Source organism: Emys orbicularis, chromosome 2, assembly GCF_028017835.1.
Source record: "Emys orbicularis isolate rEmyOrb1 chromosome 2, rEmyOrb1.hap1, whole genome shotgun sequence".
NCBI classification, from domain to species: domain Eukaryota; kingdom Metazoa; phylum Chordata; order Testudines; family Emydidae; genus Emys; species Emys orbicularis.
This window is the reverse complement of record NC_088684.1, coordinates 157,803,879-157,815,943: the sequence shown is the minus strand read 5'-3', so window position 1 is coordinate 157,815,943 and position 12,065 is coordinate 157,803,879. Positions and strand designations below refer to the sequence as shown.

The window sequence follows — 12,065 nt, the reverse complement described above, 5'->3', positions numbered from 1 at the left end:
TTATTTTTCCCTTGAATCATAAAATAATCAGTTAATTGTGATTATTTGTCTTTAATCATGGTGTCCCCTAGAGCATTAAAAAAAAAAAAACAACCCTGTGATTAAATAATGGGAGTGTCATCCCCAAACTGGCATTTATAAAGACAGTTATAAGATCTGGCCTACCATCTCTTGTTTCACAAAACTACAATTTTTTAGTAATTTCGGGAATAAAAGTACTTGGTTCTCAACCACTTGAAACACCCTTTTCTACCCCACAATACCAGAACTTGGGAGGATGGGCATTTTCCCTTTGATATGCACTTGTGATTAGTTTTGCCCTGAGCAAGAATCTCAAAGTCTACGATCTTTAAGCTTCAAACACACCTCAGAAATAAGTATTATATCCATTTACAGACAAGTAAGCTGAGAAAGAGAGGTGTTAAGTGATTGGCCCTGTGTCACAACCAACCAGCAAAAAGCTCATGTTAAAGAAACAGGACTTTAGTCTCCTTGTCCTCTGATCTATCCACTGGAAAACTCAGCCTCTCTGAAGCACAACAGTCAGAGCCCGTGGAATTGTTTATCTTAGCCAAAGATTCTCATTTATGCAAGCTTATGTTCTGTTTTAAACTCAGGCTGTTTGGCAAAAGTATCTGATGATTTTCTGTTTCACAAGTTTTATTACACACTGTAAAATAGTTCCCACTGTATGAATAGCTTGTCTTTATTTCACTGAATGCCCTCTTGTTTGTGTATTATGGGAGCGCCCAATTGACCTTTATACTCTCATATGCATGTATCAAATATAACTAGGTGAGCATAGCTAAGTATTTAAATTGGTAAAGAAACTGTACTTCTCATGCACAGTGTAGTATTTTAGATGGATAGTCAGGAAGTTTTGACAAATAACAGCTGAGAAAAGAAGCTGAGGAATAGTTACAGCATTGGACCCAACTTCAACCTGGCTATTCATTTGGATTTACGCTACTCAGCAAAGTTCTTATTGATGACTGCACAGATGACAAGTGTGAGTTATCTGAGAGGAAGTGAAACATCTGAAAATGTCCGCTGGAGAAAAATATTCTTTCCGTGCTCAGGTGTTTTATTTTTTAACTGCCTTTCCACAGCAATTCACTTCTGGGCTGAGAACAAGGATGACAAACGTCAGCCTCCAAAGAGTTACTTTATAGGTCATTGAAACTAGCATTCATGAATTTAAGCAACAGTACTATAGATTCACTAGCATGTTACTATCCAATATTTATTTTCACTCAGTAAACTTATTCTTCCTGTATGGAATTTATTCATTTTCAAAAGAGTTTGATTATACTAATGTATTACTGTGTTTATACTCTGCACACAACCAGGTTCTCCTACTCCTTTTGTCATGCTGGGAAAATACCATGCATCAAAAGATGCATTATTACCTGTTTGTTAATGGCAGCTTCTAGTTCTGGATAGCCTGCTTTGTCAAGCTGTATACTTGGAAACAGGTCTTCAATCAGACTCAAGAACAAGGGTTCATCTTCATCAATCTAACAAAAATTAGAAAACCATGAGGAAAATAAGACAAATGCAATCTAGCATAACCAATGCTGCTTTAAGGTCAAACTCTGCACTATACCATGGGCCTAGAAATCACTGAAAACACAGAAGTAATCCAATTAGATTTCCAGGTGTGTGAGATGATGCAGAGAAAAGAATCCAGATATACCGGAGACGGAAGAAGTAAAATTGCAAGTAGGCCTAATGGCCATAAGTTACTGCTATCAGATAACCAAAACATGCCCAGTGATTTTAGTCATAAGTACAGATTGTAGTGATATTATAAATGAGTGATAGGCCTTCACTAGAATCTGGATAGACATAGGGAAGCAGACATAGGGAAGCAGACAATTAACACAAGGGTGCAAGTCTGTGGCATGGTAATTGTAATACAGTTTTGTCAGTGACAGAGTAAGGAAGTGATGGAGAGAAATTAGAAGGAAATCAAAATTATTCAGTTTTGAACACTTTGCTTTTGAAATAGTGGTTGGACCTCCAGATGGCACCATACCCAGCTTGAGATAAGAACTGGACAGAAGACTACAACTCAAGTGTGGAGAAGCATAGCTGGGAATCACTTCCTAGAAGCAGTAGTTGAAACCATGGGAATGAGGAGGTTGCCTACAGAGACAGAAGAGCCACGACAAAACCTGAATCATGCCAACAAGAAGATGGAGCATTTCTGAACCACTGTTCAGAACGGTATCTGAACAACCAGATCACACAGAGCCTCATCCAATCTTAAAGCGGCCCTCTTGACTGTCAGTTTATACATTGGTTTATCAAATAAGAAAATTAGATGTTTGACAGAAAGACAATTACACAACATTTAGATCTACATGACTTACCAATTTAGAAAGGTTCATATCTCTCAGAACACGCATGACAATAGTAGATTCTGTATCAGCGGGGTTTGCTCTTTTTGCTGCCCCCAGCGTGCGCAGCACTGACAATATATTCCTCAAACCAAAGTCATAATGCACCTAAGAGGTGTGATAAGTTTGAAAAATTAAACAGTCCACCTTTCTTAACATATTGATTTAGCAGTTTATTTTCTCCATGCAGGAAAAAGATTCATAGCAAATGTAACAAAGCTGGGGGCACCTCTACTGTATAAGTCCACCTGACTTCCAGTATACAGATTGCCTTTTGATTGCATGGCCTTGCACAAGTTACCTCACCTCTGTGTTGCAGTTTGCCCATCTGTTAAATGGGGATTATGATATTTACCCACCTCTGTAAAGCACAGATCTATGAATGAGAAGCTCAATTTCAGTGCCAAATTTTATCATCAAATGAGGTAATAATCTCCAAAAAAGCTGTTTTTCTTGCTCTCAAAGCATGAGTGCCATGTAGAAGGGTTAAGGTTCATGGCAGTAGCAAACTAAGTTTAACAGCAATAGATACTTGATCAGAACCTGAAGTACTGTAGCAGTAATAGTATTCATAGGACACCTCAGTGGAGGGGTAAAGTCATGTTTTTTCTTTGTCTTGCTCTTTTATATTAAAGTACACTTTCACTTAATGGTAATGAAGGCCAAGATTCCGGTTTAGTTTGACCATTTTGAAATTAAGAGTAGCAGTATTTATATTAGTTTACACCACTGTTGTGGGCTAGGCGACCAGTCCATTTAGGTACAAAAAAGGTCACTCTCCCATTACCCATATTTGATTTATGAACATAAATTAAAAGATATCCACCTCATGTACACATGCTAGTAAACAAACAATCTGGTTTGTTCAGGATGCAAGTCAGGGCAGAATTTGACTCAGTATTTAAAAACTCGTTCATGGCAAAGATGTACAGTATGAACCACAATGAGTAAATTAAGTGTTTTTTCTCCATGATTTAGGTGGCAGAAGTTCCTCCATGAGGATGCCTTGAGGTCTTTGGTCAAGGCCAGCTACCAAAACCCTTCCAGTGTTCTGGGAGGAAGGGAGACTATATAGAATCCCCTTCACAGTTCATCTACAGAAGTGCTTTAAGGTAGAATCCATGAGGCCTGAGGATGGACCCTTACTTCACACAAGTTTGCTATCTCCATGGAGAGGAGGCCAGTGTTTTCTGGGATCCCCATGGAGTACGAAATCAATGAGGTGGAATTTGAAGGATAGAAGCATGAGTGCCTTGAACACTTTTGCAGGAGGTGCTTTTGTTTGTTATGGGGCCTTTTGGGGGAAAGCAGGGACTGATTGAGTTTACTTTTATTTAGAAGGCATCCTTCGATACATGGTGGGCACTGTGACAGACGTCACTTCTTAAAAGAAGAATTCCTGAACATACATTACTAAACTAGGAAGCATAAAATAAACTAGATCCTTGAACTATTGCTTTACAGAGCAAGCATTTGCGAACATATAAACTCCTGTTAGTATTAATCTGCCTCTGCTCATTAGAGCCACATTTGCATCGTAAATGGGGTATGGCTCAGTCTCACCTCTTTGCACAGAAAGCAGTAAACCCAGAATAGAAGGTAAACCTCATGGAAAACAGAGAGCACCAACACCAGGTGACAATTCCTGTTTGTGTTGATGAACACCAATTAGCCCCCACTTCTCTGCTCTAACTCTCCAGTCTTAAATATTAGATTAAAAGTCTTTCGAATGGTGGTTTTCTGAAAGCTTCACCTGCTTAGATAGCTGCTCCTCACACAGCTTGTACAGAGTGAAGAATTTCCTTGCCAGTACAATGTTATCTATGAATCCACAGCTAGCCAGTTTGACACGAATTATTATCTGACGATCAGGAACCATCATGGCCACTGAACGGAAGTTTATCTTCAAGTTTTCAGGCAACTCTTGTCGCCCAGCATATCCTGGGTTCTGATTATGAGGAAAGAGTTTGTAGTTGACTTCATTGAATGTAACAAGATAAATAAGCAAAGATACTTCTACAGAAGTTAGAACAAAAGATTAACTATTATTATTAGATAAAGTATTTGTTACAAACTCTACACAGGATTTTTGATATACTATCAGAGTTTGGCTTTAATACATGTTTGCACTCTGAAGTACCCACAGACATGACTGAAAATGCACATATGGAGTCATGTCTGATTACTGACTACTTTGTCTTAGTACTTCTTATTCCCTTTAGCCTTGCATAGCTAACACAGCTAAACAGGTAAGAGCTGGATTTTATTTCTTCTTGTGCACCAGAATTATTTACCCAGTTTTAATCAGCTACACTTGTGCCAACCTGTTCAAGGTAATCTTGTTACACAGGTATCAGAGGGTATAATTTAGCAAGCAACACACAGATTATAGGTCACAAGAATAAATATCACTAGTTGACTTTCAAATCTCAGGTTGAGTCTGAATGGGTATAAACTAGTACAAATAGGTTTACCAGTGAATTGTGCACATTTGATCTGGAATCATTGAGATTCAACCCTGTAAATCAGTTTTCTAACAAGGATTACTTCTCAAATTGGAAATTAGTTTTAGGAGACTAGTGACTTCAGCACCAGGGGGTTAGTAAGTACAGTAAACGTACCAAATTGTAAGCAGTGAGTAAGTAAGTAATTTTAAGTGTGGTATTATCACTGAAATCTCACACCCCCTCAGAATACCTACCATAGTAAGAAATATTCCAAATTCAGGGTTCATTTCCACATTATCTCCATCAGTAAATATAAAGTTCTTTTTACGCTCCTTCTTACATGTCAACACAATTGCAATTTGCTGTGCAGCTACTGATAATACAGGTAAGTCGATACGGTTAAATTCATCAAAGCAGCCCCAGGAGCCAGACTGAGCAAGACCTTGAACAGAAAGAAACCTCTGAACAGTCTAATGGAAAGCTCATATCAGAGGATTAAGAAACAGCAAAGTTGTCTTGACTTGGAAAGAAGATGAAAATCAACCCAACTTTGAAACCAGTTTTCCAAAATTAACCAAGGAGAAACTAGGTAAGGTGCAAATAACAGAACAGCTTGTAAAAAGATATTTAGAGGTCTTAATTTGGTTGCTAATTTTGCACCTACCATCGCCCACTGGGACAACCAATTGCTGGCACAAAAGAAATAACCTAGACTTTCTCCCAACATTAATGAACTGTACACAGTGTTTGACAACATTAGCCTTGCCCTTACAGAGCCTTTTGTACTTGATCAGCTTCTTTGAAGTGATATTGTTTGTGAAGAATTTAAAGTAAAGATTTTATACAACATGGCAAGTCAGATTGCATCCTGTTTTCATACCAATTTCACAACCAATTCAACAGCCTTTGACTTTAGTATTTACAAACTGTTTAACCTAAAAACGTTTGTTTATTTTTCGAAGAGGCTAAGTTAGTATTAAAGGAATATGGATATTTTGTTTTGTTTTTGCATCTCATGTAGTCAGTGTTATAAAACGGAATGACATTTGTTTTTGGAAGAATAAAAGTCAAATTTCTTTTTAGATAAGTCACCACAAAACCTAGTCAGAAAGGTTTCTGTTGAGCCATATCCTTTTAATAAGAAAAAATACCACTAATAATACAGGGACCTTTCTGTTGTCTTTGAAGCTGGTCTACATGAGAAACACTGTTATTGTAAAATACTGACCACTAATGTAAACAGTAGGCCATAACTGGTAAGTATGTACTAGATCTTGTTTTACAAAGGGGTGTCTCAATTTGGGACTTCTAGGCATGGGAATTCTCACCTTTGAAGATTCTTCCTAGTCCTCTGAAATCCATCTGGTCTGAACAGTTGAAGACTACTACATATTTACCAAGGCATCTTCCCATATCTTTAGTAGTTTCGGTTTTGCCTGTCCCTGCAGGTCCAGCAGGTGCTCCACCCATGTTCATTCCCAGGGCCTGAGCCAAAGTGATGTAACATCTACACGGAAACAGACTGTTATTAGGTATTTGCATTGTTCAGGTACCCACATCTGCTTGATGACCTAACTGAAAAATGCATCAGTGTGATTTGAGGCCCAGTTTGGGCACAAGGAAAGCCCTCAATTAACAAGCTTCATTAGCATTTCTGCTGTGGGAGAGATATCCTCCAATTTATTTGAGGAGAAATGCTCCACATCAGCAGTCTTTGGTGCTTTTTACTGGCCACTTCAGAGCCACCTTATCATCTCAGCCTGTGCACAGTAGGGGGAGAAGATTGAGGGGGATGTCAGTTGGTAAGTGGAAGCTCATGAGGAAGGAATATACAACAGCTCCAGAACACCAGCTTCAACAATTTTACCTTGCCCAATTGCTCCAATTACTTTAGCTGAAGTGACTCACAAATTAGGTAATATGTATGGTGAAGCAAAATCCTGTATTCACCTCTAGGACAGTGAGATGTATTATATCTTTTCCATCTTTCACTCTTATGAGTCTATGACAGGGGAGGGCAAACCATGGCCCACGGGCCGGATCCAGCCCATCAGGGATTGCCAGCCCCGTGGCACTCCCGGCAGAAGCCAGTACCACGTCCCTGCAGCTCCTGGGGGATGTGGGGAGGCAGAGGGCTCCATGCGCTGTCCTTGCCTGCAGGCACCTCCCCCTTCAGCTCCCATTGGCCAGGAATGGGGAACCGCGGCCAGTGGGAGCTTTGGGGGTGATACCCACAGGGAGGGCAGTGCACGGCAGAGCTGCCTGCTCCACCCCACCCCCAGTAGCCACTGCTGGACATGCTGGCCACTTCCGGGAGCCGGGCAGAGCCAGGGCAGGCAGGGAGTCTGCCTTAGCCCCACTGCGCGCCGCTGCCACCCCGGAGCCACTTGAGGTAAGCGGTGCCAGACCAGAGCCTGCACCTCGAACCCCTCCTGCACCCCCCCCCCTGCACCCCAACCCCCTGCCTTGAGCCCTGACGCACCCCTCTTGCCCCCCAACCCCCTGCCCTGAGCCCCCTCCTGCACCCCAACCCCTTGCCCTGAGTTCCTTCCTGCACACCGCACCCCCTCTCACACCATGCACTCCCTCCTGCACCCTTGCCCCAGCCCTACATTCATGGCCCTGCATACAATTTCCCTATGCAGATGTCACCCTTGGGCCAAAAAGTTTGCCCACCCCTGGTCTATGGTGTGACCTGATGCAAATTCCGATTCAGTGAAATTGGCCCAATAACAAAGTCAGATGAAGAACTTACAGATGCTTGAGACAGCAAAAAATAGAGAAGTTCATGTTGGTTATTTTGGGTTCATCAAGGATTCATCCTGTCATCACAGTCATGCAGGTGGACCCCTACTTCCAAGCAGATCCACGCTGACTTCAGCTCTCAGATTTTATTGCACAATAGGAACTTAAGTTTGTGGCTAAATCTGATCAGCATTCATGGGCATTTTCATGTGGAATTTAACTCAATTATTTATTCTCATTTTTTTTTCAAACTAGACTACTTGTGTTAACTTTCCTCTAAATAACGTAGCTGTTTTATGTCACATATCAGCCAACATAAAGACTAACACAGCATACAGAAGTAATCCTGAATTTCTGAACATTATTACATACTGTAAAGGAAAAGAACAAAAATTATGCCTTGATTCCCAGGTCATGCAAACCCAGTGAATGCAAGACTGAACAGGACATAAATCAGAACAAAATTTGGCCCCAAATAAGCAAAACTTTGAGACAATCCTGTGGTGAGAAGCCAAAAACTATGAACGTTTGGGTAAGTAATCGAACTTTGTTACCGGTCAGTGAGAGGAGTTATGACAAGCCTGTCAGTACAGCCTAAGAATTCATTCTGGTATGTAAAACCCACATCAGTGATGTTAATCATCATCTTGTCGGAATCTTCTTTGAAGTAAAATCTACATTGTTTCAACCACTCAAAGTCTGTAGGGCTCTTGACGTGCATACGGCACTAGGAAAATAAAAAAAAATCCTTAACAGAGCTAACTGATTAAAATAGGCATTTTGCATGTATATAGCACATTATGTTAGCAGATCTCCAAAAGCCAGATTAGAGCACCACTGGAAATTCAGTCAATTCAGCAGTGACCTGCAGCAGCTAGCAACATTACACACACTTGCTGTGTAATGGGAGCAGAATTTTGGGCCAAAGTTTTTTGGAGGGGCACCATGGAATCTAGTGACCTCAGACTATGATATTTTCCAAAAGTCCTAAACACAGCTAAAGAGCATGGAATTCTGTCTTGGAAAGATGGAGGGCTCATTCAGTCCAGCTACCATTTGATTATATGATTTTTAGGAGTCTAAGAACCTGATTCTCTACTGCCTTCCACCTTGGAGGCTCACACCTGTGCAAAGAGCATGTAAAATGCCACCAGATCAGAAAGAGGGAGGGAGTAGAGAAGAATTTCAAGGAATGAGGTAGGACTTAGAACAAGATCTTTTTTGCATGCGGATGCTACAGTGTTCAGATACAGTAAAAACGGTGACAGAGAAGTGGTTAAAAAAGGAAAGCTGTCCTGTAAAGATGAGACTTTGGGGGGATTCTCTCCCAAATTATCCCTTATCTAAAATGTACTTATTTTTATTCCTAAATAGGAAAGGTTGGTGGAAGTAGAGAAAGGTGGGTTTTGACTGGCTAAAGGGGAGAGGAAAGGGTAGCCACATCCTTCTTTCTCGAGATCCCCCAAAGCAATGGAGTAATATAAGCTCCCACAGGTTTCTTTAGACTTTGAAAATCTGAGCACCCCTTGGGTGGTAATTTATGTACAGTTGGCAAGTTCTCTTATGACCTCCTGAAGGTTTGAAAAAAAATCTCCAGGTTTCTTTCCAGAACAAGCAGTTTTGTTTTCCTTTTACAATATCTGTCTCATTCTGGAGTACCATGGATGCAGCAGATGAGAGGTGCAATTTATTAATCTTACAACCAACATAAGCCAATATTTCTACAGAACTATTATCTATATTGTAGAGATATGCATACATCTCAGAATTGCAAGGGGGAAAACTATTGTAACTGAGTTACTGTGTTGGCTGGATCTGTGTGTGTGGCACATCCACAGACAATCCCTAAAGGGTGTGCTTCATCACTAGAGGAAGTAACCCTGAAAGAAAGGTCAGAGGATGAGGTGTTTCCTGCCTGTGGAAAAGTGGAAGGGTTTTGTGAGAGCAAGCATCAGGAGGGGAATTGCCTTTGTTCTCTTCATGTTCTGTTGTTACTTAGCTTGTGCCTGTGTCATCATTCCACTGCCTGCTTGTGCTACCCCATCCCCACCAAGAAAGGGAGCACAACGTCACACAACGATATTTGGCCTAGCAGCACCACGTAGTAAAAAAAATGCTTCATTTATTATAAAGTCAATGGATACTTTTTGGCCTGAGCTGTAATTTATACTAAGCCCTCCCCCACCATCTCATCCCATTAGGCTGCTCTGCCCGTGTGAAGTGACTACGTGGATGTAAGTGTGTTAGTCAATGAGATTTCAGCCCTTTGTTTTAGGTTTAGTGTTGTGAATTTGACATCATTAGTTTCCATCCTCTTCCCATCCTTTGTGAAGTTTTATGCTAGCTCCATTCAGTTTATTCTTGGAACCTCAGTTGATAATCCACAGAATTGCACTCAGAAATGTATTGAACACTTGCAGAATTTATATAGCATTTGGTAAAAAATTGTCCCAGGGTTGACCATTCACCACAGGCATTGATCTTGAATTGACACACACCTGGAGTTGTATCTTGGTCTCTTTCCATCAATGCAAATTAGCTGTGTTTAATCTTGTCTCAACCCTGACATTTTATCAGTGGAAATGAACTCTTAAACCCTCACGTCAGCAATTGTAAAAGCAAGGCCTATTTTTCTAACAAGACCAAGTAGTAGAAGTCATCTTTGTCTGCCAATATTTTTTCTTACAATCCTGAAGTCTAGTAGCCTGATTCGTTTTTTATAGTTTCCAAATTATTTTACTGCCTGTGAAGTAACAAAACCCTTAATTTATCCATGGATCAACTATAACCTGGGCTGCAGTAGTGCAAGCTTCCTCACAGTATCCCAACACCAAACATCACAGGAATGAAATGGAAAATCAACCACTAGATGTAGGCGTGCATATCATTTTAATGTTTGAAAGGGCATATTCAGCAGCCATAGAGCCATGTTTAAATATAATACTGTGACAGCACACAAAAGGCTACACTGAACGCTTACCAGATCATCAAAGATGTCCCTCTGGTGCACGTGGATAGTGATTAGTGTCTCATATTTAATTCGCTCCACTGGACTGAGGTCTTTGGTTGTCATGTCTATCAGAGTGTTCAGCAGGTCTAAGAAAGATTGGTTTGTCTTCTGCATTATTTTTTTATCATATCTGGCATTAGTCAATGCCTCTTCTGAGTCTCTTGTCCAAATCATTTGGATCCCCAATAACCCAACCTTGTGAAAAAACAAACAGTATGCTCTGTGACGTTTTTTCAGTTAGCATACATAAATATGCTTTTCTATTAATACTTAATAAATTACTCAATAAAATTAAATACTTAATTTATTAAAAGGTGTAACTCATGCCTTCATCAGAGAAGTAAAACTAATGTGAGTTTATATCCCAAGTCTAGATCTATTTGGTGTACAAATGTGATGCCTTTTGAAAAATCAACAGGAGCGGCACACATCTGAGGATGACATATTTTTTTAATCAAGGTTCACTCAAACTTATTTTCTCCTAATCCCACTAATATATTTGCACTGTTATAGTGCTGTTTATTAGTAGATCTCAAAAGGCTTTACAAATCATTTTATTAGCTTTATTTATTAGCTCTTCACCCATTTTAATAAGCTTACCTGGGCTGGGAAAGAAGAAAGAAATTCAATCAACTGGAATCCAGTTTCCTGGATATCCATGGCTGCCTGGCGAATGACAATATGTAATGAGGACTGGGATTCCTTTAAGAGAGAATTGAGCCAGACTTCCACATTACCCTCAGCCATTACAGGTTTATCCAATTCAATTGTCTCACCCTCTCGAGAACAAATTGATAGAATGCGATCATATATCTAGTTGAAACCAAAAAATACATTGTAATATACAGAACATTATTGCTATGAGCTTGTCATTTCTCCAACATCTCCACAACACAATTAACTATTTTTAATCCTGGTAATTTATTGAACAGGTCAGGTTGTACCTGCCAAAAGAAAATAGCCACAGTAACGAATTAATAACTACTGATCCTGGTAGGGCTTATTCAGAACCAGGGTTTCCTTTAACAGTGTTTTAGCAGTAACTGAAGCAAACTTTCAAATGAATAACAGGCTGTAAGATGATCTCACTTGTTAAGTTTTACTTCTATTTTCATGTTAGTGCCTAGAGACCCCAATGATCTAGGCACTATACGGATGCACTCACTACGCTTAAAGTCTTAAACTGAAAAACAGACCAAGAGTGGGATGCTGAGGAACTGAGTGATTAAGGAACTTGTCCAAAGTCACACAGACAATCACTTGCAGAGTCAGAAGCCAAATCAGTGTCTGAGTATTAATTCAATGCCTTAACTTCAAGATTATACTTAATCTACAAGAGGGATTTTTTTAAAGCTCCTGAGGTCTTCAGTACACAAAGCAATAGGATTTGTGCTTGTGAAATCTGTAGTCATTTTTGTAAGTCTCCCCACCAAAAACCTAAAGGCTCAGTTTCTCACTGTT

The 12,065-nt window shown here is 40.0% G+C and overlaps 1 protein-coding gene across 1 annotated transcript in view; it reads right to left on the bottom strand.

The window, feature by feature from the left end:
* DNAH5 (dynein axonemal heavy chain 5) overlaps window positions 1–12,065 on the bottom strand; it is a 248,587-nt gene that overhangs the window by 127,208 nt on the left and 109,314 nt on the right. The window contains exons 36-43 of the mRNA XM_065398374.1: window positions 11,205–11,417; window positions 10,575–10,799; window positions 8,149–8,321; window positions 6,178–6,356; window positions 5,104–5,291; window positions 4,156–4,350; window positions 2,376–2,510; window positions 1,410–1,517 (exon numbers count right to left, since the gene is read on the bottom strand). Of these exons, the coding sequence (XP_065254446.1) occupies window positions 1,410–1,517; window positions 2,376–2,510; window positions 4,156–4,350; window positions 5,104–5,291; window positions 6,178–6,356; window positions 8,149–8,321; window positions 10,575–10,799; window positions 11,205–11,417 (1,416 nt within the window). The remainder of the gene's footprint in view (window positions 1–1,409; window positions 1,518–2,375; window positions 2,511–4,155; window positions 4,351–5,103; window positions 5,292–6,177; window positions 6,357–8,148; window positions 8,322–10,574; window positions 10,800–11,204; window positions 11,418–12,065) is intronic.